Consider the following 26,028-nt stretch of genomic DNA (forward strand, 5'->3'; position numbering starts at 1 on the left):
CTAGAAACACCTACCATCTTTCAGTTCTAGAATCTCTGTTTATTAGATCTCGCGAGCCAAAAATTTGCAAACAAAGAGATTTTTACAATTTAAAACTTTACAAATAGGGTCTTTAGTAGTATTATTTTTGTTGTCGTTATTGTCGTATTTTTAATGTGCTTTTTATTTAATTTAGTTTAAGGTAAAAATTTCTACTATTTTAAATGTTTTTGTTTTAGCAATTTTGTCTTATAAATTACTTTAAGTTAGTTCAGTACATCTCTATTCTATTTTTCAAACTTTTTCTAAACAGACTTTTATACTTTATGACGTAACTATTTTTTGTTAGACTTTCAAATTCATTATATATAACTAAAATTACTCTACAATATTCATAGTTTTTAGCAATGTTATTCTGAAGAGAGCTAAACGAAATTAATAAATAAACTTTTTTCTAAAATGAGTCAGTTATGTTTAAACTTTTTAACATAATATTAGGTTTTGATGTTTATATACAAAAAACTCAATTTTGATTAAAACATACAAACATTTATAGAACAATGTTTATTGAAATTACTTAATAAGTTTTGAATATTTTGATCTTATTATCTTATTTTGTTGAATACATATTTATAATGATTTTTTTTTACTGACAATAAAGCTAAATATTTTATTTTCTGATGAAAATTAAAATAAAACCAAAAAAAAAATCATCAAAATACTGATATTTTCTTATTAACTTTCCAAATTTTCTAAAATTATATGCACATTTAAGTATTAATCTATAAAAGTAAATTTTTCGTAAAATTTTGATAACAGTTAAGTTTTTAGATTTGTATTGAGATTTTAGTTATTAAACGTAGTTGTGCACTTCCATAAAAAAACATTTAGTGTCCTGTAATTGTAATTTTAATTTATGTTGTTAAATAATTAGTTTTCTTTCACTAGATTTATTTAAAATGTTTTTACTAAAGTGATAAAGTACACCACAAAGAGAATCAAACATGAGTACTCAAATAAATAAGCATATGAGAACTCATATTGAAAGGATAGAAAAGTTTCTTTCCCAAAGATATTTTGATGAAGTTAATCTTTTTGGAAGGTCAAGCTTGATATATTTATTAACTGTTTACAGTGAAATAACAGTATATTTTAAACAGGCTTTTCAAAAGAAAACAGCAATTTTGTTCCTTAAGTGCATTGACTAATGATGGAGTTAAAACTTCTGTAGAAATTGGACATAAATTTGGACCAACGTATGTTTTACCTTTTTTTTTTAAAGTTTTTATACTTGATATAAATACTCTGCTTTTAAGGTATATGCACTAGTTTAGTTGATAACGTAATAAATACTTCAAAATATTAAATAAAATCAGTACACTTATGAAACAAAAAATAAAAATTTAAATAATTGAAATAAGCACTGAATACTTAATAGTTTTACAATTATTTTTGTTTAAGTTTTCTTTATAAAATTTGATGTAGAAGTAAGTTTTTTTTTATCTTTTTTTTTTTGTTTTTAATTGTTGGTTAATACTATAAGTTTAAGTGTACAATACTTTTTGTTATGTTTAATGGATTTGAATATATAAAACTTATCTGTGTGGCTTTACATGGTCAGGGATTTGGAGTCCTACAGGCTGAAGTTAGTCTGCATAAATATATAACCCTCTACATAAATTTTAGCTAATGAATAGCTTGTAAAAATAAATTAAAGTTATGATTTAAAAAATAAAAATTTACAAAACTGCCCTTAATTTTATTGTGAGTAAGTGTAGTGATTTTTTTTATATTTATTAAACGACAAAAAAAGTACTCAAAATGTTTGGTTTAAGGACTTGGTGTACGAAAAAGATTTTTGGTTATTAAGTCTCACCATGGATACTTTTTAATGTCATTACCAGGAAATGTTTAATGTATATTTCTTAAAATTTTTGTTATTGTAGATAGGTTTTTACATACTTAAGTATTGTTTTTCTAATTTTTACACACCACAAAGACTTTTAACAAACCTTATAACAAACTTATGTTTTTTAAGGCAAATTTTCCTGTTAACTTTACAAGGCTGCTGAATGACCCTGGCTTTGGCCATCTCAGTATAGGTCATTTTTTTGAATAGCTTTTAATCCATTTAATTCAACGTTTTCTTTTCGATTGCATTTTTTTGACAAACTCGGTTTAACTTTTTAATTAAATACAATTAGATTAAGTCAACTTTTTAAGTTAAAAATATTAAACAAAAATAAAGTTTTATCAATTAGATTATATAAATATTTATTAGTGTGACATATTTTTTCAGTTCTTTTTTAAAATTTAAAGGTAGTTTAATTAAGCGAATTACTTTTTAAGACTTTGTTTTATTTAAAATTCTAAATTTAACCTTTTTGTAACTCAAATTATATAAGTTATTGTTTTCTGTGAAACATATATTCTTAATAGACTAAAAACTAAAAAAAATACTTTTAAGTTATAACAATAGGGTTGATCACGCCAATTCGATCATCAGACCACAAGTTTCGGTAGACTGAGACCGGTTTCGTCCTTATTAGGACTCATCAGTCAGTCACAACCGAAAAACTTGTAGTCGTCAATCTACAAACGGTTTATCATGCTTTCACATGAATCAACCACTTGCTAGCAATGATCAGTGACGTCAGCATTGTCATTTGCCGTGCAACGTTTAAAACATTGTCCACTAAGCAAGACATCTGGCACGCTCGTTTTAGTACAATCAACAAAAAACATCGGCGAAAGTCAGCAGAGCAGAAGCCTGGACTTTCGTTTGCCGTGGGACAAGCTCAAGTTTATTTTAAACTTGAGCTTGTCTCACGGCAAACGAAAGTCCAGGCTTCTGCTCTGCTGACTTTCGCCGATGTTTTTTGTTTTAAGTTATAAATGATATTATAGTTTAGTGGTAAAAAAACTAATAGTACTATTTTAAAATATTGGTTAAGATAATTTCAAATTGTTTAATTCTCATTTTTGTAAAATAACGTTAACAAACAAAAGTTACAAAACTTTAACTAAAAGTACTATAAAGTATATCTTATTGATAGCTAAAATAAATAAGCTTAGTTTATTACTTTTCAAACTTGTTTAAATTTCTAAAGTATTTTTTAACAGATTCACCTCCCACAGTTTTGAAGTTGAGTTCAATGTGCCTGCTGAATGGGAAGGAGAAGAAATCAGGTTTGTGTGGGAATCTGGTTGTGAAAGCCAGCTCATAGTAGACAACGAGTACTTGTTCGGATTTTCAACTTGCGAGGACGACGGTTTGCACAAAAATTTTTGCGTCAGTGAATGTTTTCAACCTGAAAGATACAATGAAGTTCCCGGCTGCTCTCTGTCAGCAGATAACAAAATCAAGTTTGTAGTTAAAAGTTTTGAAAACTGAAATTAAAGTTGAAATGAAATATTATATAGTTTGAAGCTGGTAGTAGAAGCATGCTGCTTGAGAGAGTTAGGCGAAGGGAAAGATGGCATGATAAAACCACCTGACATGGAGAAAATGTTCTCTATTAACAAATGCCATCTTGTTACTGTTGATAGAGACGCGTTCAGTTGTTACTATGACTTGCAAATTTTGTGGCAAATTTCAAAAGTTTGTTGATAGTTTTATTTTTTTTTTAATCAGTCAATTCAGGTTATTTTTTACCTTTCAAACCAGTTGTGTCATATTTTAAACGTTAAAATTTACCTTTAATGCAAAATTTACTCTTACTTAAATGAAATATTGCATTAAAAGTCAATTACACTTAAATAAAGCTTGCTTATAACTTTACAACATTTTGAACAGTATTAAAAAAATCTAATTAAAGTATCAAAACATTAATGAAAAAGTTTTAAAGAAGCATCAAACATTCTTAATTGTTTGAATTTCAAAAATTTTAAATTTGAAAGTAATCTAATCAATTTTTATTATGAGACTTAACTCTTTATTTGTTCTATACATTTTTATTAAATGTTGTTTTTCATTTTAACTAACTTTATTATTACTGCTTTGTCTCAAAAGTTAATAGCATCAAGTTATTTCAATTACAAATATGAGAAGTGTGTAAACCACTTCGACAAATTTAAAATTATTATTTGTTTAAAAAAAATGTTTATACATTTCATGGAGTATTATTTGTAAGGTGTTTATAATTTTTAGTTCTTAAGTCTTATTTAAAGTTTTCTTGGAGTTATTATTTATTTAAATTTTACAGCAGTCCTTTTATTACTTTTAAATTCTCGTCTATAAATCAAACATAAGCTGTATAATACACAGTTTTAGTTATAAACCACTATAATTTATTATTATACGCAAAGTTGTAATTTCTAATGCACAATTATTTATTTCCATAGTGATTTTCCAATATTGTGTTTATACATTTTGTTTAAAAAACTTATACAGTCTTCAAACAGAATACATTACAGGTTTATTACATAATAGTGCCTTACTGATCTATTTTATACTTTTTAAAACTTTCTAAATTTGATTGAAAGTGAAAATTACAACAAGTACAAAAAAGCTAAAAAATAGCCCTTAAATAGCTGTCTAATGAAACAATAACCAAAACACTTTAGTTGCAAAGCTTTATTTCCAATTAACTATTGTTTCAGACAAAGCTATACTTAAATTTAAACAAATACAAAAAAGCTAAAAAATAGCCCTTATATAGCTGTCTAATGAAACAATAACCAAAACACCTTAGTTGCAAAGCTTTATTTCGAATTAACTATTGTTTCAGACAAAGCTATACTTAAATTTAAACAAATAAACAATAACCAAAACACTTTAGTTGCAAAGCAATTTTATTTAAAGCAAAGCTTTGCAACTAAAGTGTTTTGGTTATTGTTTCATTAGACAGCTATTTAAGGGCTATTTTTTAGCTTTTTTGTATTTGTTTAAATTTAAGTATAGCTTTGTCTGAAACAATAGTAAATTGGAGTTGTTTTTGGACCCCGGAGTACGGCTTACCTGTTTTCTTTAAGTGAAAATTAATTTTATTTATAGTTTTTAACAACTTTAACTGTTAATATGTCTTGTTGGTTTTCAATTTTCTATGTATTTGGTTATTAGTTTGGTATCGTATTTAGAATTTATTTCAATACTTATGAACTGTTATAGAGTAGTAGTACTTTAAACTTTTGGTGTTATTTTAATGCAATGTTGTAATTTTGTTCAAATGCTATTTTCTACTACCTACTTTTACTTTGTTAGGTATTTTATTTTGTGATAAGTACATTTATAAAAAATGTTTTGATTATTATTTCCTTTTTCCTTACATTTTAAATAAAAAAACTATAACTATGTTGTTTTATTTGTGACATAATTGCTTCAAAAGTTTTATTTATGTTTAAAAAAACAAATTTAAGTTAAACAGTTAAGTTTTATTAGTAAAAAATAACATAACTGCTGTACAGTAACATACTGTTAATATTGATAACATAAACATACTGATAACATTAACATACTAATAATAGAACACTAAATCAATTAATCTTTATTATCTCACAGTTAGAAAATGAAAAAAGTCAAATAGTCACAGAGGCTATGTTGGCTGCAAATGATATCATAAATGAATTGGTGAAGTCTGACTTCACTCGTGAGAGCTATCAAGCTGCTAAGGTTATCTCAAACCGCTTCTTTTCAGTTCATTTGAATAAAACAAATCATACATTGCATTGTATGGGACATTGTCATATTGATACAGGTTTATGATTTTCTTCAGTTGATATAAAACGCATTTATTTACTTATTTAAAAGTTAGTTCGTAATTAACTATTTTAAAAAGCTTCTTAAATGTAAGGGCAAAGCTAAAACTTAATAAAAAAAGCTTTAACTTACACTGTTTCGTTTTAAGATATTTAAAAAAAATTAAATTGATTGTTATAAACATTATAATTCAATTGTTTAAATGTTATTAAGTTTGATATTGTTTCAACAAAAGTGTATACATATTTCACGATGCAGCTTGGTTGTGGCCCTACAATGTGACGAAAAGCAAATGTGCTCGGAGCTGGTCTTCTGCCATTCAATTGATGAAAAAATACCCACACTTTAAGTTCGTCTGTTCTCAGGTATTTTTATTTGGTAAAACAATTTATTTTATTTAAAACAGTTTACTCAAAAAAGTGCTAATTTTTTGTAGTACTTAAAGCTAAAATTTTGTTTTTATTATTTCATTGACAAAATAGCATATTTTCTATATATTTCTATTAAATAGAAACGTTTCATTGACAATTTATATTGATCTAGTGTATTAAACTTACTTTTTCAGGCACAGCAGCTAGCTTGGGTGAAAGAATTTTATCCTGAACTTTTTTCAAAAATAAAATTTTTTGTTGAAAAAGGGCAGTTTATAATAGTTGGTGGAACTTGGGTTGAGATGGTAAGCTTAATTAGAATAATTTGAAAACAACTTTAAAAAAAACCTAGTGTTAAATGAAGAAGTTAATTTAAAACTTTTAGTATAAATGATCTTTTAAATTTCATCTTTCTACAGGGTCGCCACACAGTCAGATAAATTAAAAAGCTAAAGCTAAATTTAATAATTTTTCGTAATTCTCAAGTTAATATTTATGATTTCGAGATCATTTCTACTTGAACTTTAGGCATTTTCTTGTGAATAATAAAATATGACATAATATTAAAAAAAGTTTAATATTAAAGCTCGGTTAAGATTTTTTTAATGAGTTTTTTGCTCTGTATTTTAACTTTCGGTATATGATTAATTTGATGTAACTCAGGCTGTCGTTTTTTACGTCAAAAAACCTGAAATAAAAACTGTAACCTTATCAGAAGTCAAAGTACTTTGATCACTTTATAATTTCCAAACAAAGGACGGGATCTTACCAAGTGGCGAATCAATGATAAGGCAGTTTGCGTACGGGCAGCAGTTTTTCAAAGAAAACTTCAAAGTAAAATGCAAGGAGTTCTGGCTGCCTGACACTTTCGGATATTCACCTGGCTTGCCGCAAATAATGCACGAATGCGGTGTGGATTACTTCCTCACTCAGAAGTTGAGTTGGAGTCTGGTGAACAAGTTTCCTGTGAGTTTTTACTTTCATGTTAGATCCAGTGATTTCTTAAAACTTTGAAATACTTTATGAAAATAGTTTTAAAATAATCATTATATACATACTAAATTATTGAATATGTATTAACAAGATTAAAAAATTAAACTAGCTCTTTTTGTCAATGTATCCTAAATTCATTTTTGTTTGAAGTTGAAAACAGCTATTAAGTAAATATGGTATTTACTACTTTTTATAATCAAAATATAAGTCTTAGCAAAAATATTTTAGAGATAAAATGTAATAGACCTTAGTCGTTTAATGCACTATTATTTTAAAAGTCAAGACATTTAGTTTTCCGAAACAAGTTTTTTTTTTATAGCAGTCAATATTTAAAAAAAAATATAATGTTTACTTAGTATTTAGTTAAAGTTTCTAATTTTTTTTTCAAATTTTGAAGCTTAGTAGTTTGAATCATTCTTGTTATTAAACTATTTTACGTAAAATATTAAACCTGCATTATTTTTCAGCATCATACTTTCTACTGGGAAGGGATCGATGGGACGAAGTTTGTTGCTTTTTAAAATTTGATTAAAAGTCTTGGGTAATGGTTTTCAATTTTCATAAAACTTTAATTAACTGTTTTTAACAAACTAAGTTTGATTTTCATAGAATTTTAGAAAATATTATAACTTAAACTCATCTTTTAATAAAGTAAGAGTAGTCATAGTTAACTTAAATTCTTCAATGTCCTTGCGTTCCCTTAAACAAAAAACGTGCCAAAAGCATTTGTTAAGTTTTTGTCATTAATAAAAAAATATTTCGTTAGAAATTATGTAGTAGAGTGTTTTTAGTTGTTAAAATTTCAGTTCATAGTTTTTATTCATCATTAGTTAGGTGCATTAAAACATGTACTTAAAAGTTTCTTAAATAATCTTAGAAATTTTAAAATAAAGTTATATAAAACTGCTATTTTTTTTCTTACATTAAATAAAGCCTTTAATGTTTATATTAAAATTTCAAAAAAGAGGCTTCATTAAATATTGTTGCGAGCTTTCTTATACACTTATTTACTGAAATGTCACAAACTTTAAAAAAATCCTTTTATTTAAGGAGTCGTGTTGTAAGTATGGTTACAAAATCATTTGATATATGATTGGGCCGCAAGTCTAAACACAACTTTTAAAGCGATTACGCCGTTTGGTTTAATACTTTTTATACTTTATGACTCTTGCTTGTGCTATTTGTAAATAGATATGATTCTTAATAATTTTTTAAAGCGCTGTACAGCGAACTACAAAAAAATAACGTAAGACAGTTTAGAACAGGAGTCGCAAACTGCGGCCCGTTAAAGATAAACACGGCATTTTTGCTTTTTATAATTTTTACTCTCGTGCAAAATTGTCTTCGTGCGAAAGCATCCCTTTGTGCATATTTGAAATCAACCCAGTATTATGAGAATTAATTTATGCTTTTAAAATACTTTTTTTAGTAAAAAAATACTTTAATAAAACTTCCTACAAGTTATTGTCAAGAAAAACAAAATAAAAAGTTATTATATAGGAAATTTTATTTAAAGTTTTTGTTTTTAAGCCCTAATTTCATACAGCATATTATATGTCTAAACAAGCTCAGTCCCTTATTTTATATATTCCTTTAAAATAGTTTTAAAGACTTAGTATTTTTAAGAGTACTTTTTAAAGACGTAAAATAAATTCTAGTTTGTTTCAAAACTTTCTTATTAATATTTATACAAAAATGAAATTTGTTTCATAAAATTACTAAGAATGTTTACAGTAGTTTTGGACAAAAAATCATTGCAAATTAAATTGTTTTAGTTTTTTAATATTGATAGCATACCACACTTAATTATTATGAGGATAATAATGTTAATAACAATACATAACTTTATGAAGCTTTTAAAAAGAGTACATAAATGATATAAAATCATAATAGTTTTAACAAAAAAGACAAAAAAGTTCAAAGTTTATATTATGTAAAATAAGAATAGGAAAGTTATAATAACTAAATAACAAATTAAAAACTAGAACAAATAATTTAACTAATAAAATACTAATTTTAAAAGCTACGCATTCTTGTAATACATATACTTAAACAGTAAGGTTAAAAATAAATCGGATCCTAATTTTTAAAATAAAGAAAAAAAAGAAACCGGCCGAAACTATTTTTATTGTGTTAGAGTTTCAAATATAAATATTCTGACAAAAATACTGAAAGATTGAAAACCGAATCAAAACTTTATAAGTACTATATTATACAATAAGTTAGCATATATTCTACATATAAAATATAACACTTATTCAAAGTAAGCTGAATGGTATTTTTCAACTCAAGCGCATTTTGATATTACTTAGTTTTTGTTGAATGGTAACAAATAGTAATTAGCAATGGTTTTGTTAGTTTTAAAATTTTTTTTGAGTATTACAACTTCTTGTTGCACTAGCATGAGGCTTATAAGCAAGCCATACAAAATAAATAATTTTGTCACTTTAATACTCAAGCTTAAAACAAAAAAACTGAATCATTCAATATGTATATTTTTTTTTATACTTAAACAAAATAACATTCTATCTTTGCATTATATTTTATTCCGTTATAATAGTTATAGCTTTTATATATAGGTTTATTTATTTTTTCTGTTGTTTTCTTTTCATCACTTCTAGTACTTCTTGAATATGCGGCCTGTGAAAAGTTAAATTGATTTATATTTTAATTTTTGCACCAAACTTTTCAAACATAGTTTGAATTTTTTATAACAAAATGTTCAAATAATATTTGTATAATTTCAAACTTACGGAAAATTCCCGCTTTCCGTACTTTCTCCTGTAAAATGTTACTTTGATAATAAATACTTAAGTTTTTAGGAATTAAGTCAAAATATTGTTATTAAAGTTAGCACTTTATTTTGAAATTTCCGAATTAAAAACTAACTAGCTTCTGCCTTGCAGCTAATAACTCATTATGAATATTAGACTTTTCTTTTCTAACCGCCTGAAACTGGGTTTTGATCCTACATTTTTTTTGTTTAGTTTGACAAGTTTTAGTAAATTAAAGAAAAACTATAAAAAAAGTTAAAACTTCAATAAGTTTATATTGATTTCTAAATCCAAATAAATATTTCTACATAACTAACTGTAATTAAAAATAAATTTTATAAGTTTTATAGTGTTTATTTAAAAAAAAGAAAGTTTTAAATAAGAAACGAACTCATTGTTTTTCTGCTTCTTATTTATCAATTCTATCTCTTGAACATTTATCTGGAAAGTATTAATATGTTGATATATTGAAATGATAAATTTGAAAAAGCTTTTTGAACTGTCTTTTTAAACTCTTTTTTTAGTTGATGTTTTGTCGATTATTTACTAAGCTTAATTGTTATAAAGAAAATGTCAAAAGTCAAATATAAAAAGAGACACAAAAATCTTAAAATAGCAACCAGTGCAAAAGACAACTTAAACAAACAAATGTTCCTAATTTAACTTTTTTTTTCTACTTTAAAATAACTTTAAACCTGAAATAATCATATATTACCTCATTTACAATACAGTTTAATTTGTTTTCAGTGGAGGCCTTTTCTGATTTTAATGCTACAGTTTCTTGTTTAAGTTCTATTATACTATCCTTAATACTAGAGATACTTTTGAGCAAACCATCATGCTTAGCTTTGATGATTTCGACGTTTTTCTGTTAAAAACAGTAAATTTTGGTTTCAAAAATTTCGAAAACTAAATACTAACAGCGTAGTCTACTGTAGTAAAATCAAACTTTTTCGCTTTTAATTTTTTCTTTTGTCTCTGACAAACTTAACTGTAGTTTTTCTATTACTTCATTTCGGCTCTTGTTTTCAACTTCTAGCTGTTTTTTTTTTTAACTGAAAACTGCATATTTTTTTCTTCTGCTCTTTAACTGAATCTTGAAATAGAAAAAAAAGTAACTAAATAGGACTTTTATTTCAAGATAAAAAATGAGTTATATTTTATTTCATATAAAATACTGTTTTACTCAATAACAAAATAAAAGTACTTCTAATTAAAGAATATGCTGTTTACCCTGTAGTTTATTTTTTTCCTCCATAACTGCTTTCAGTTTGATACTCTCTACTTCAATTTTTTCTGCAGTATCAATCAACTTCTCACTTAAACTTTTATTTCCCTCTCTTGCAACTTTTAGTTTTATTTCTAGCTCTCTTAGGCTCTTTTTGCTCGCCAAAGCATCTGAATTGCTTTTGGAGAGCTTTTAATATCCAAAAAAAGATTTACAATACTGTTCTATTATAAGTAGTGGTATAAAAAATCTAGATAGTATAAATTAGTTTAACCAAAATCAGATATTAGTTTTACAGCTTACACTTTTAAACGACACACTTATTACTATCTTTATAAAGTTATAATTAATAAGATCGAATCGAATGTTTATCATTAAGATGGACAAAAAATAGGTTTTTGTTAGAGTTGAATACATTAGATGAATCTTAAAAAAATGAAGTAGTACAATTATTGAAATTAAAGAACATGTTTTTAATAAAAAACTTTATGAAAGTTATTGTTTTACAAAAACCTTTTCAGTTAGTACGGTATTTTGAGAGTTTAACTGTTCAACTCTTTCCTCTAAAAAGTTGGTTTTCTTTTTGTTTTCCCTTAAAAGTTTTATTTATTTTTTGGATATTTAAGTACTAATTAAATACAAATTTATAAAACCTTTATCAAACATTGATAAAATTTGTAATTAAAGAATCGAATAAAAATTTACTTTATAGTAAATTATAATAAATTTCATTATAGTAAGCTTGATTAAAAAAAAAGACCTTTGTACATTTGATGTATTAATATTGGGTCACAGGTTCAACATTTCTGTTATAAATTAATAGCGTGAATAAAGCTTTTATGTTTTTAATAGTTGAAAAAATATTTTAGAAAGTTATAACAAAACAAATTAAAAATTGAATGAAAAAAAAAAGTTAACAAACCAAGATTTAAAATTTACTAAATAAAAAAGATAAGCATGTTTTTGTTGTCCAGTTTTACTGCATAAAATTGAAATATTTAATTAAAACATATATTGTACAATTTGGTTAAAACAAAAATATTTGATACAGTTATATTTGTATAAATGATATTTGTTGTGTTTTATCTGTTACGACTCATTCTAAAATTAATAAAATTTTCAATACAAAGGTGCGATTTATCTTTTTATACAAATATCTCTTTAGATTTGTTCCATGATTTTTTATTTTAAATGGCGTACTTATTTTTTTGAAAAAATACAGTTTACGTATAAAACTTTTATATGATTTTAATTTTTTTTATAGAAAACTGACCCACTTTCCACCAGGTGACTCGTATGGAATGGAAATGCGTGCTAGTGAGGTTAATTACATTACATAGTTAGTTAGGTATTTTTAGGTTTATTTTATTTGTTTATTTGTAAGAAGATGCTTTCGTCAAAAGTAAGCATATTTTATTTTATTTCGTGTTTACCAAGTGTATTTTTAAAAAGTGTATTTGGTGTTTACTTGATATTAATTAGAATACTTTTAATATCAAAACTAGTTATTTGAACGGTTTTTTATTAATATTTGTTTTAAAGGACGCACAGAGTGATTTATAGTTTTAGATATACCATAAGATAGTATTTTCCGTTTTTTAAGTAAAACTTTTGTAGGTCAGTTCTTTTTTTTCAAATAATAATAGTTACAACAATCGTGAATGTTAGGTAATGAAGACTTACGACAACCACGAGGACAAGGGAAGATCGAACCACTCGGCATTTCTGTTCGGATACGGCGACGGGGGCGGTGGACCCACGTGAGATTTGTTTTGAAGTAGTTTGTACCGGGAAGGTTTTCTGAAAGTTGCTGCGGCGGTAAAAACTCGTAAAAGGACAAAAGGGTGGCAATTTAAAAATTTTTGGCAGTTATCATTTTTACTATATAGCTTAACTTTTACTAATTTGTATATCTTTATTTTTAAATTACTCTAAGAAAAACAAAGGCTCCCCAATAGTGGCAACTTTGACTATCAGGGGCAAAAATTATTATCTGGGTGAAAAATTAAATAGATAATTAATTAGTAAAGAGGCGATATCTAATAAAATGGACCGACTCATTTTTAAATTAAGCCAAAGGAGGAGATTATGAAAAGTGAGATTGGGAAACCCCGGTATAAAGGGATTAGAAGTTTTTTATTTTAACTTAAAGTTTTTCAAATCGTTATAAAAACAATTTCTATTACAATTAAAAAACACAAAGTAGTTACTTTTTTAGTTTTTACAGTCTGATATAAGAAAAAGTGCCAACTAATTGAGATGATTCAATTTCAAATTGTCAATTTTGCAGAGAGGCGATGCTGGAGAGGTTCGAACGATTGAAAATGGCGCCAAATTTTCCCCACATGAAGTTCTCCACGCCCCAGGAAATGTTCCGGTCGATTGAACACGAGTCACGTGATTTGTGCCAGTGGAGCGGAGAACTGTTTCTGGAACTTCACAATGGAACTTACACCAGTGAAGCAAAGGTTTAATAAAAATTATTATGCTACTAACTACAGGAATTTTAACAACAATCGGTGAATGTATAAAACAAACAAAGAGTGTGATCTAAAGTTTTGCACATTTCTAGCAAACATAGGTTTAATATGTTTTTGTTTTTTCTTGAAAATTTTGCAGTTTCAAAGGAGTTTAGAATTAAAAAAAGTTCTGTGCACAATATTGTTACATGAAAAATTGTGTGCACAAGTGAAAATAATCAACAGCTTATTTTAATTAAGACTTATATTGTTTTAGTAGATACGGAGTTGATAAAATTGGTTAAGATTCATTTCAAAACTGGTAACAATTAGTAAGTAATAGTTAATAATCAACAATAGACTACAGAATACTTAAAAGTATCCTAAATATTTTTGCTATCACTGTTACCCTTAACTCTTACTCTCCGTCGGTAAGACTTTTCTTCTTCTTTTTGTTTTTTTTGTTGGTTATTTTTTTTATTTTTAACATTAACTTTTTTTAGTTATTTTTTGTTCACAATTTTACTATCACTGTTACCCCTAACCCTTATCCTCGGTCGGTAACTTTTTTTAATTAATTCATCTTTTAGTTTTTTTCTTGTTTTTATTTTATTTTTTTATTTGTATTTACTCACTTGCAAAAATGATCCTTCGTGCAAAAGTGTCCCTTCGTGTCCCTTCGTTACCCTTTCTGCAAAATTTTCATCGTGCATGTTTGACCTGTTCTCTAAGAAAGAAGATATAAAAATTAAGCATTTAAAAAGCTTAGGTAAATCTACCTAATAGTAAACAGCTGAAATTTAAATATATTTATTAAGTGGTTTTGGTGACACTCTAATGCAGTTTTAAAATCAAAGTAAAAATGTATTTAAAATAATTGACATGTATAAAGTTGATTGAAAAGCGATCAAGTTATTTAGTAGGTACTTGCCTTTTTAGGTGTATTTCATTAAACTTTTATAATTCGCTGTTGTTATGTGATTTTTAATGGGATTTAAAAAAAATGAAAGTTACAGTATAACATGTTACTAAAGAATCTTTAAATTTTAAAAGAATCCACAATAAAAACAAATCTTCAAAAATATAAATTTTAGCATTTGTTAACAAAGATTCGAGTGAAACAAGTTCACTGGAATTTATAATTATAATAAATTAAACAGTACTTTTATTTATTACACAAACACACGTTTCTGTTTGTAAACGGGTTAACACACTTCAACGGAGTGCTGTGAAAATCAAGAAGATACTCTTTACTTCTATTTAATTAATCAAAAGTATTTTCTTGATTTTTATAGGTCCGTTGAAGTGTGTTAAACCGTTAACACATAGAAACATGTGTTAGTGTACTAATAAAAGAATACTGTTTAATTTGACAATTGAAACAAAGATATTTTGTTAATAGTTTACATTTTTTATGATGTAAAGTGCACATAACTTGTTTTCAAGTAACTAAGTGTGTACAGCTATTGAAAATTTTTAAGACTAATGCTCTATTATGTAGAAAGTATACTAGATTGTACTATTCTTAGGTGTAATTTTGTTCTATTATGATCATAAACTGTAGTTTTAAATTGATTTTTTATTACAAAACTCACTATATACAAAGTTGTAACTTAAATTTTTAGCAAATTTAACTTAAGTAGTAAATTTCCAAATTAGTAGCATTAACAAAGTTTTTTAGTTATATTTTTGTGTCACAATTTTTTAACGTTTATTATAAACTCGTTCAAAGTTTATGGTTTAAATGTTTAATTTATTTTTTTTTAAAACCTACTTTGTAAAATTATAGATCAAAAAGCTGAATAGAAAATGTGAAGTGTTATTACACGATGTTGAAATTCTATGCAGTGTTCTATCTATTTTGCTTCCTAAACACAAATATCCGAAAAAGCAAATTGATAAAATGTGGAAAGATGTGTTATTGAACCAATTTCATGATGTTCTGCCTGGAAGCTCTATTGAAATGGTGAATTAGTTTTTTTTTATAACACTAAGTTTTTTTAATATTTTTGATCAAGTTTCTGTTACTATCGAACATAGTTGCGATAATGACCCCAAGCATGGACCCAAATAGTAATGATAAATGTACATATGACAATTCATTTGTTTTGGCAATTCTGATCAGTATATAGTTAAAACTTTTTGTATACTGCTCATTATTATCGTGTTACATGAGTGTTACCATTGAGTTTAGTTGAAATAAAAACTACAATTAGTATTCTAAAATAATATATAAAACTAAAAAAAATCTTTGTTTTTAATTAGTTTTAAAATCCAGTAAAAAATAGTATTGAAATGTTATAGATGTCAAGTATCTCGAAATACTTCAAGTTTTTTTTGGTAAGAACATCTTATTTTCATTTTGTGACCATAGACCAAACTGAAATACTAAGATAATTAAGCTCGTTAATAAGTTATATAATAAAAGTATAGAAAAAGATAACAAATATAAAACATTAAAGCTGTTTTTTTTATTTATTTAAATATATAATTTTAACTATGTTATATTTTTAAACTGAATTAATGAAATAGTTTCTTGAGTAATTTAATTTACTTATGATATTGAAATCTAATAAAATTTTAATTACCTTCAATAGCTTAAAAGTTTTATTATTGCTCTAGTTTATTGTTTTTTTAGCTTAGTTGCAATCTTGCAGATGGTTGAGGCAGAAAAAGATTTTTCTTTCTCATAGTTTATTAGTTTCTGAGATTTGAATATAAGTTGCTACCTTAATGCAAAGCAATAAAGTTTTAACTTATATTTAAAATATAAGTACACTTAGCATGCTTCAATACAAAACAACTGAAAATGTTGAAGCACCCTGTTTTAATAAAAAACCATTTAGATTTAAAAAAAAATATTACAATAAACACCTAAGTTACTTAAATAAAGTTAATAAGTTACTTAAATTTTATACTTAGACACTTTTTATAAGTTTATGTTTTGCTTAAAGGTAGTTGGTAGGGTCTAAAAAAAAAATTTTTGTTACATTTTAAAAGCTCTTTGAAAGCCTTAGAAATATACATACCGTTTCGAGCATAAACTTTAATAAAAATCTTAAATATACGATATTAAAAAACATTTTCTTTACAACTAATTGTCATCAACTTTTTTTTTTACAAATAAATTTCTATTTTTATAAACACTAGTTACAATTAAAAAAAACTTTAGAAAAAAGAAATAAAAGTTATATACTTTACATATGTAGTCTGGCACTTAAAGTAAATTGTATAAATTAAACTATCAGATTGTTAGATTAAAGCAACGCTTATTTAATACTGCGAATTTTCTATAGATAAAAAAATATTTTTATTTACTGCTTTGAAAAAAAAACTTGATTTTCAGTGTTATATTTATAAATAATACGTTAAAATATTTTTAAGGTTTCAAAAGATGCTATTGATATTTTTGAGAAAGTTGTTGAGGAGTCAACAAATATTATCACTGATAGTTGTAAAAGTATATTTGAGTGCTACAACAACGTTGAACATAATTCTAACTCCGTCGTTGTTTTTAACACTTTACCTTGGGAAAGAAGAAAATTAATAACATTACAAAATGGAACTAGTGGTAAGATATTAATTATTTTTAAAGAAAATTTAGTGAGTTTATAAAAGTTTATTTAAAAAAAAGATTCCGATTCCTGTATTAGTGATTTCAACACTTTTAAGTAAGAATAGAACATAATCTAACAAAATTTAAAACTTGTTCTTTCAAAATATCGATGGCTAAAAAACTTTATTGAAAAGTATTTACACAAAAAGTTTTCAAGCAGACAAATTAGGATAAATAATAATTGTTTAGGGTTCGTTGACATTCCATCATTCGGATTGAAAATTGTTTATCTTGATGAAGTTTCCCAAAACAACTGCGATTTAAAGCTTGATGAGGTAAATAAAAAAATTTAATAAAATCTAAAAATGATGTACATAGTCTAAAATTTTCAAAATATTGCAAATGAATTTTTTTTGTGTTTTATATTTTACACTTTTTTTCGAAGATTATATATTTTTTTAAAGTTTATGAAATATTTTTATTTCAATAGTTTTTCACTGACATATAGAAATTTTATTTATACTAGCTGATTTTATTTATAATTTTACATCAAATCAAGAAATATAAACAAATTTTCTGGAAACACTGATTAAATAAGAGTTGCTAGCAATTCAATATATATAAAATACACCTTAAAATAAAGAATTGCTTTATTTAAAAAAGTTATATAAATAACTAACAACAAAAAATATTTCTTATATTTACGTTAGTTTTTACTAGCTTGAGGAAGGGTTTTATGTAGAGAATAGCGAAATTTCCTGCTCAATTAACAAAGACGGCACCATTTCCAGTTTGAAACTGAAAATGAACCAATCAGAGGTTGTGAAAAGCGCGGGAAATCCGTTCAACGAAATGGTGATATTCGACGATGTTCCGTTGTATTGGGACGCTTGGGATGTAATGGACTATCACACTGAAACCAGGTTGAAAATTTGTTTTACTTACACTTGCACTTCTTGTTTGAAGTTTCTAAAATTTTCTAAAAAAATATTTATATAGTTATTTGCCTTAACTAAAAAAGAATGCTCAATTTACTGGGATGTAAAGAGCTTATATAAATAGATTTATGCAAATTTTATATTTTATTCGCGACCGGTTTCGGTGGCAAGAGATTGCGACCTTTTCAAGCAAAAATAAAATATGAAACTGCATGTAACAATGTTAGTTAATTATACTGTTGTTTAAAAACTTATTCATGCGTGAAGGATATAAACAAAAACAAAAATGTTGCATATTCGAAAATTCAAGCATATCAGAGTATATTTAGGTAAAATTGGTACTAGTTGTTAAAAAAAGATTGAATTAATATTAATATAATGAGTCAAAAAAAAAAAAAAAACTGAATCCAGAGCTTTTCTAAAAAAAAATGTTATAATAAAATATTTATACCTTTTCTTAAAAAAAAAATTATAATAAAATATTTATACCTTGAAATTTATCTAAATGAAATTAAATATTGTCTAGAATTGTGGTTTTAAGCCAAGAGTCAACAAAACATAAATAAAACTCAAAGTCGCTGAAGGTTTCAAAATCTAATTTTTGTTAAGTTAACATACCAGTCAAAATTTAAACGGATTTGATAACTATCTAAAAAAAAATTCTAAAAATTTATCTAAGTTGAATTAAGAACTGTTTAAAAAAACTTTTTTTTTTTTCCAATTTAAGTCAAATGTCAACAAAAACTCAATGAAAAAATCAAGAAAAATGACCTATTTTCTACTTTAATTATGATTTGGTTTAAGTTTTGTCTGCTTTCCAGTTTATTAGTAAAAATCTGTTTCTGTGTCTGCATGAGTTCATTAATTCCGTTCTTTTGTTGATGCAATTTGTACCGGATTCAAGGATTAGTAAAGCTTCTTTTAAGCACAACCTGCATGTCATAATTCCTGGTTTTGGTTTTTTCTCCCTTTGTAATATTTTCCAATTTATTTTGTATTTCTTATTTTCATTTTTTAATTTATGGGTTAATTTTGAGAGTTCAGTTGCTTGTTTATACTGGAGGTAGTTTTTGTCATTTGGATTGCTTTTTATTGTTGTGTTGTGTGTAGATATGCGTTTTTTTAGTTGATTACCACTTAGTCCAATGTATCTACTAAATGTAATCTACTAAAAAAACGCATATCTACACACAACACAACAATAAAAAGCAATCCAAATGACAAAAACTACCTCCAGTATAAACAAGCAACTGAACTCTCAAAATTAACCCATAAATTAAAAAATGAAAATAAGAAATACAAAATAAATTGGAAAATATTACAAAGGGAGAAAAAACCAAAACCAGGAATTATGACATGCAGGTTGTGCTTAAAAGAAGCTTTACTAATCCTTGAATCCGGTACAAATTGCATCAACAAAAGAACGGAATTAATGAACTCATGCAGACACAGAAACAGATTTTTACTAATAAACTGGAAAGCAGACAAAACTTAAACCAAATCATAATTAAAGTAGAAAATAGGTCATTTTTCTTGATTTTTTCATTGAGTTTTTGTTGACATTTGACTTAAATTGGGAAAAAAAAAAAAAAGTTTTTTTAAACAGTTCTTAATTCAACTTAGATAAATTTTTAGAATTTTTTTTTTAGATAGTTATCAAATCCGTTTAAATTTTGACTGGTATGTTAACTTAACAAAAATTAGATTTTGAAACCTTCAGCGACTTTGAGTTTTATTAATGTTTTGTTGACTCTTGGCTTAAAACCACAATTCTAGACAATATTTAATTTCATTTAGATAAATTTCAAGGTATAAATATTTTATTATAATTTTTTTTTAAGAAAAGGTATAAATATTTTATTATAACATTTTTTTTTTAGAAAAGCTCTGGATTCAGTTTTTTTTTTTTTTTTTGACTCATTATATTAATATTAATTCAATCTTTTTTTAACAACTAGTACCAATTTTACCTAAATATACTCTGATATGCTTGAATTTTCGAATATGCAACATTTTTGTTTTTGTTTATATCCTTCACGCATGAATAAGTTTTTAAACAACAGTATAATTAACTAACATTGTTACATGCAGTTTCATATTTTATTTTTGCTTGAAAAGGTCGCAATCTCTTGCCACCGAAACCGGTCGCGAATAAAATATAAAATTTGCATAAATCTATTTAAAAAAATATTTAGTAAAAAATTTCATCAAATTCACGTTGAACGAAAACTTTTACTTTGTACAGTAACCTCTTGCTTATTTACGCACATTGTTTCCACAGAAAAAACGCGTAAAGATACGAGAGATCGTAAAGATATGAGAGATACCAAATATACTTACTATAATGGCTGTCTTTTGATATTGCTTCTAGTTAAAAGCAGACTTGGTACTTTCCACTTTTAAGAATTTGTTTAATTTATTTATAAATATTATAACAAAAGATAAAATTATATATATTTAAAAAAAGGAATTAAATTTATATAAAATAATAATACTTGTAGAAAAATTTTACTAATTTAAAAAATAAGTAGATTTTATCTTTATTTATATGTGACTTATTTGATACTTAACATTTATATTCTATTTTACTTAGCGAATTCAATTTATAGTTGAGCATTTGTTTACAATTAAGAAATGGTTTGGTGTCTATGTTAAAATTTGTTTCTATAGCCTTTTCAAAAATATGCATTTGGTGCTGTAATAGATTTCTTTTGACCAAAAATGTATATATAATATAATGAAATGTTTAATAAACATTGTTTATGTTACTAAAACTTTTTTTAATTTGACCTTTGACCACATTAGGAAAAACTACTCTTGTATTAAAGATATATTAATGGATTTTTTGAGTAGGAATGAAATTTCATGCCATAAAAATTTGGGTATTGAAATAAAAAAAAATATTTTCAGTTTTTTAGAATTCTAAAATGCGTAACTAAACGAGAGTGCGTAACATCACAAGTGCGTAGAGATACGAGAGGTTACTGTATATGATGTTTAAACTAATAAATTGAACTGGTTTATTGCCTTTGTTGCCGATAAAAGTATTTTTTTAATGTTTACTGGTTAATTTAAGTCATTAGTTTTTGTTAATTATCTTAAAACAAAAAATAAAATTCATTGAAATTTTATTTCCTTAAATTTCCTAAAAAAATGTTAACTACTTTGTAGGTTTGTTCTTCGTTTTTTATCTACCGTAATTTTTTTAGTAGTTTTCAGTAATTAATTACAGCTAAAACACTATTCGAATATGAATAACTAAATTTTATAATCAACAGTTGTTAACTTTTTTCTATAGGAATGCAAAAAATAAAACTTTTGTTTACATTAGGTATAAATATTTTTGGCATTGTTATTGAATTATGAAGTCTGTATCTTTTGTAGTCCTTAAAGGTTAATTTCATAATAGATTCTAATGATTTTTGTTCTATACAATCATTTTTGATGTTATTTTTTTAAGGTATTTTACTTAAGACTTTGATAATTTTTTTACGGCTTCAAAATATGCTTATTAGTAAAGATTTTGTTTTTATATTCTATTTGACAGACTCGTTTATTTAAATATGTTAATATAAATCAATAAATTCTGAAAAGTTTGCTACTTAAAACCTGCGCTGTTTTCAAAAAACACAAACTTTAAAATGATAAACATTAAATTCTTATAATAGAACCACTGAAATTTAATAAATTTTTAATATATAGTTTTAATATATAACTATATTTGATACTTTTAGTTTAAAATACATAGTTTACTTTTTTTGGAAGTACTTGATATTTTTTATTAGTAATAAAAAGACACTAAGTACTATAAAACAGATATACTTAACGCTATTTTCATTAGTGGATACATAGCAAAAAAAATTAAGACAATTTTCAACTTATATAGTAATAGTAAGAATCGTAATAAACAAATCATGCAAAGTTTTTTACACAAAGAATTAATCAAAATACTATATATGATTAAATTTAATAAAATTCAATAATTATATACACCAATCTTTTTATATATTATATTTAAATAATTTTAAATGTTTCTTGATATTGCAAAATTTGAATCAGGTTAAACGCATCTGTTTAAATAACTTTTGTATAAACCTAATTTAACTTACTCTAAATAAAGTGATGATAAAAAATATGTTTAAGAATAATACTTTAATTTGAATGATGATATAGGTTTTCAAATCGAAAGTTAAACATGTTAAACTGTTAAAAAAACTGTTTTTTTTTTAAGTAGTTTTACTTACATAAATTAGCCAAAAGCAATTTAGAATTAAGATAAAAAATTTATAAAATACTTAGTAAAACAAATAAGTTTTATACGACGTAGTAATATCTAAAGCTTTACACAAACCGTTCAAGTTTTAATATTTCTGTTTAAAGTTTTTCAACTTTTCAGACAACCCCAGAAAAAAGTTAAAGAAAAACTAAAGTTAGTCGAACAGAGCCAAAACAGAATAGTTTTGTCTTACAGCAAGTTTGTAGGAAAAACAAGTGTGCTTCATCAAAATATTATATTTGAAAGTGGAAGCCCTGTTATAAAACTTGAAACAAAAGTATGAACTTGTTAATTATATTTTATGTTTAGAAAACATTCATTTTAACCAAAATTACTTTTAAAGTTGTTGTAAATTTAATTTAACTAAAAATTCTAATAACTATACAGAAGTAAAGCCGAAACATAACACAAAAGGTTTTAAAGCTTACTTGTATTGACGTTAGTTTGTTTTTTAATGCAATAAACTGCCATAAATAACAAACAATCATTTATTTTAAATTACAAGTTGTTAAAAACCAAATGATAGTGATTTAGTTTAAAACTTGATATTTTCAGGTAGAATGGGGTGAGTGCCACAAATTTTTGAAAGTGGAATTTCCATGCAACGTCAACTCGAAGTTGGCGCAGTTTGAATGTCAATTTGGTCACGTGACGAGGGAAACTCACCAGAACACATCGTGGCAAACTGCAAAGTATTTGATTTACATTTTATAAGCTGCTATTCGATAAATATGTATATATTTGTACTGCCAAGAGTATTTAAGGACAGTACAATGTTTTTATGTTGAAAGAATAGTATCAAAGAGCTTTTTAATAACTCTTAAGTATAATTTCAGACTTTTTAACCACAAAATTTGTCTTACAATGTCATAATCTATAAAATATATTTTTCTATAAAAACTGAAACATATTTTCAGATACGAAGTGTGGGCACACAAATGGATGAACATGGAACAGTACGGATCTGGTGTGGCCATTTTGAATGATTGCAAGTACGGGTGTTCTGCAGTGCACAACTTGCTAACTCTTTCATTGTTGGTACCTCACACTGTTTTCACATAAGTGCAACATAAGTTAAGAAAGTTTAAAAAAAAAAGAATAAAGCAAAATACTAAATTATTTTGTTTGGGCTAAATGCTTTTGTAGGCAGAGTTATTTAATTTAAGACCCAATTATATATAAAAACATTGTTATAAAATCATTATGAAAATATAAATATATACACAAATTTTCAATGTGCTGGAAACATTTTCAATTTTAGTTATAAGAAACTATCTCTATCTAAAATATTCATTATTGTTTGGTTAAATATAACAGACTATGAAAGTCTCCAACTTAATGATAATAAAATTAATAAAAACAAACGTGAGCGATAATAATTACAAGATAATCAGATACCATACGTTTATTTAGATCTTATAACAGATCTTTCAAATACCTGAAGATCTGCTACAAGGCAGTAAAACTGTGGTAGTGCTAAATAAACTTATCTGATCATCTTGTAATTATTATTGTTTGGTTATAAATGTTTATCTTTTTTGTCTAAGTGTTTTTTTGCATTACCAAAAGTTTTAAAAGCTAGTTTCCTACAGCTGTTAATAAAAAATATTGTAATAAGAATTTACTCTACTTTGGAACAAATCATATTTGCTCTACTTTTAATTGATATTTGTAAATTCATTAGTGAGTTAATAACAAAAATGTTTATGTAACACATAGTATTTAATTTTTAAACAAGCAATATACTTTTTTTAATTTGAGTTAAATTAATTGTATTTAATAATACAGGTTGAGGTCACCAAAAGCACCAAACGAAAATGCGGACATGGGAACTCATCAATTTACATATTGCATCATGCCTCATTCCGGTTTGTTACGTCACTTTAGCTCCACATAATTATATAAATTATTGACTTTATCAGCCAAATATTATGATTTAAACTCAAACATAGTAGTTGATTTCAAATTACTTATTTTAAAGAATTTTTGTGTAACTAAAAATACTTAAATAGGCAAATTAGTTATTTTATAAGTAATAATTTTTGTTTTTTCTTAACTTAAATAAGAAGTTTAATGTTTTTGTTAACTTATTATTTAAATCAAAAATGTTGGTTGAAAATATGATCTTAAAATAAATAAGACCAGGGTTGTTTAATGTTTTTTTTTTACTTTGGGATTTGCGCTTTTTGTGTTCTACTGGTAAAAAAAGAATATTTTCATTTTTGTATTTAAGTTACAAAAGTAAACTTATTATCAATTTAAAGCATTTTTTTTCAAGTTATATAGTAGTTTTATAATTTTCAGAAAGTTTTCAAGACTCCAAAGTTATCCAAGAAGCGTATAATCTTAATTTCCCACTGTTAATGCAAAGTATAAAGAGTACTCCAGACATAAAAGAATTTAGAAAAGAATTAAGTTCAACTTCCCTGATAAACATTAGTTCCAAGGCGGTTATTTTTGGAACATTCAAAGCAAGCGATTATTTTGAGTGAGTGTTTTCTTAATAAAGATCAGATAAATCTCGATTTAAAAAAAACAAAATATTAGATTTTTTTTTTATTTAAATTGATGCTCTAATTTGCTACATAGCTGATAACTACTTTAAAACTTTTATTCTACAATTTAATTTTTATTTCAAATAATGTTGCAGAGGTATGTACCTGATGAGATGTTACGAGAGTTTCGGTGGGCAAGCCAACAATGTGGTTGTCAAGTTCAATTTCGCCAAAATTCAGAGCGTTTCAGAGTTGGTTTTACTAAAAGTTTGATTGTTTGGTCGAAATATTATACTGATGAATAAACGTTTACCAGGTGCAACGCTTTGGAGGAAATAAAGAAAGACGCAGATGAAGTGAGAGTTTGTGATGATAAAATTTCGTTCGAAATAGCAACAGTGCTACCCTTTCAGATTAAAACTTTTCTCATTAAATTTCAAACTTCTTAGAAGCTTTATATATTATTCTACTTTTTATAATACTCTTGTTATGCTTTATCTTGTTGATTTAGAGTTATTTTGTATTGTGTTAAAATACTTTTTTTTGTTTTATATACAAAGCCTATTTATGTTTTATAATAGGAGAATTTTATTTTGTTTAATTAACTATATATGATTCCTTTAGGTTTTATTATGTGCAAACTAATTTGTTTCTATTAAACTTTTATAAAAAATATTTTGTATCAAGTATTTACAATAGCAAATAAAAGTCATAATTAAAAAAAAAGTGTTTTAACTTAAACACTGCAGTTTTAGTTGCATTAAGAATATTTTACGGAATCAAAAATATTTGTAGGTTTTTTTATATTTTACTTTATAACCTTGATTCTAGTGTGCACAAATACTTTTAGTAATATTAGGTGTGCATATGTTTTAATAAGATATAAGCTGAGAACCACTGGTACATGTTAAAATTGAATACTTTATTTTGATCATCTTACTGTGAAATTTATCAAACATAACATATTTTCTAAAGAAGATAAAATTTCGTCTACGTAGCAAAAATATGAGAGTGAATTATTATTGTCTTTCTTGATAAAAAGCATAATTTATAATGTTTCGAAAAAAAAACTAGCTAATGTAGGATATAAAAGGTTTAGATGCTTACCTTATTAATCGGGTTTATGAATTGTTAATTCGTTAAAACCTTAAGTAACTTTTTTACATGTTAATTGAATTTTTACTTATACTGTTTACAATTATCTTAATTGTCTCAGAAAAAGGTATATTAGTGAATAATAAAACTTATTTGAAGCTTATGC

The 26,028-nt window shown here is 25.2% G+C and overlaps 1 protein-coding gene across 1 annotated transcript; it reads left to right on the plus strand.

Annotated features, from left to right (window-relative positions):
- Positions 1-932: 932 nt before the first annotated feature.
- On the plus strand, positions 933-25,434 carry LOC145843434 (alpha-mannosidase 2C1-like). Its single transcript, XM_082950914.1, has 23 exons — positions 933-1,081; positions 1,140-1,235; positions 3,103-3,345; positions 3,403-3,580; positions 5,480-5,675; positions 5,936-6,042; positions 6,243-6,353; positions 6,805-7,014; positions 7,509-7,546; positions 12,308-12,365; positions 12,712-12,803; positions 13,334-13,511; positions 15,292-15,468; positions 16,887-17,073; positions 17,308-17,393; positions 17,779-17,981; positions 22,393-22,549; positions 22,828-22,964; positions 23,190-23,306; positions 24,061-24,140; positions 24,577-24,760; positions 24,923-25,018; positions 25,084-25,434. The coding sequence occupies exons 1-23, from the start codon at positions 984-986 to the stop codon at positions 25,214-25,216; spliced, it is 3,162 nt and encodes a 1,053-aa protein (XP_082807040.1). The 5' UTR covers positions 933-983; the 3' UTR covers positions 25,217-25,434.
- The last annotated feature ends 594 nt before the right edge of the window (positions 25,435-26,028 follow it).

The sequence above is a fragment of the Thalia democratica genome, chromosome 8 (genome assembly GCF_965202585.1).
Source record: "Thalia democratica chromosome 8, ktThaDemo2.hap1.1, whole genome shotgun sequence".
In the NCBI taxonomy this organism is placed as follows: Eukaryota; Metazoa; Chordata; class Thaliacea; order Salpida; family Salpidae; genus Thalia; species Thalia democratica.

What these genes read in the sequence shown, in the direction of transcription:
- LOC145843434 (XM_082950914.1), top strand. Translation starts at nt 984, where the DNA reads ATGAGTACTCAAATAAATAAGCATATGAGAACTCATATTGAAAGGATA. An exon ending in TTTTGTGGCAAATTTCAAAA is followed by an intron (nt 3,581 to 5,479) that starts GTTTGTTGATAG and finishes ATTATCTCACAG; the next exon opens with TTAGAAAATGAAAAAAGTCA. An exon ending in GACGGGGGCGGTGGACCCAC is followed by an intron (nt 12,804 to 13,333) that starts GTGAGATTTGTT and finishes TCAATTTTGCAG; the next exon opens with AGAGGCGATGCTGGAGAGGT.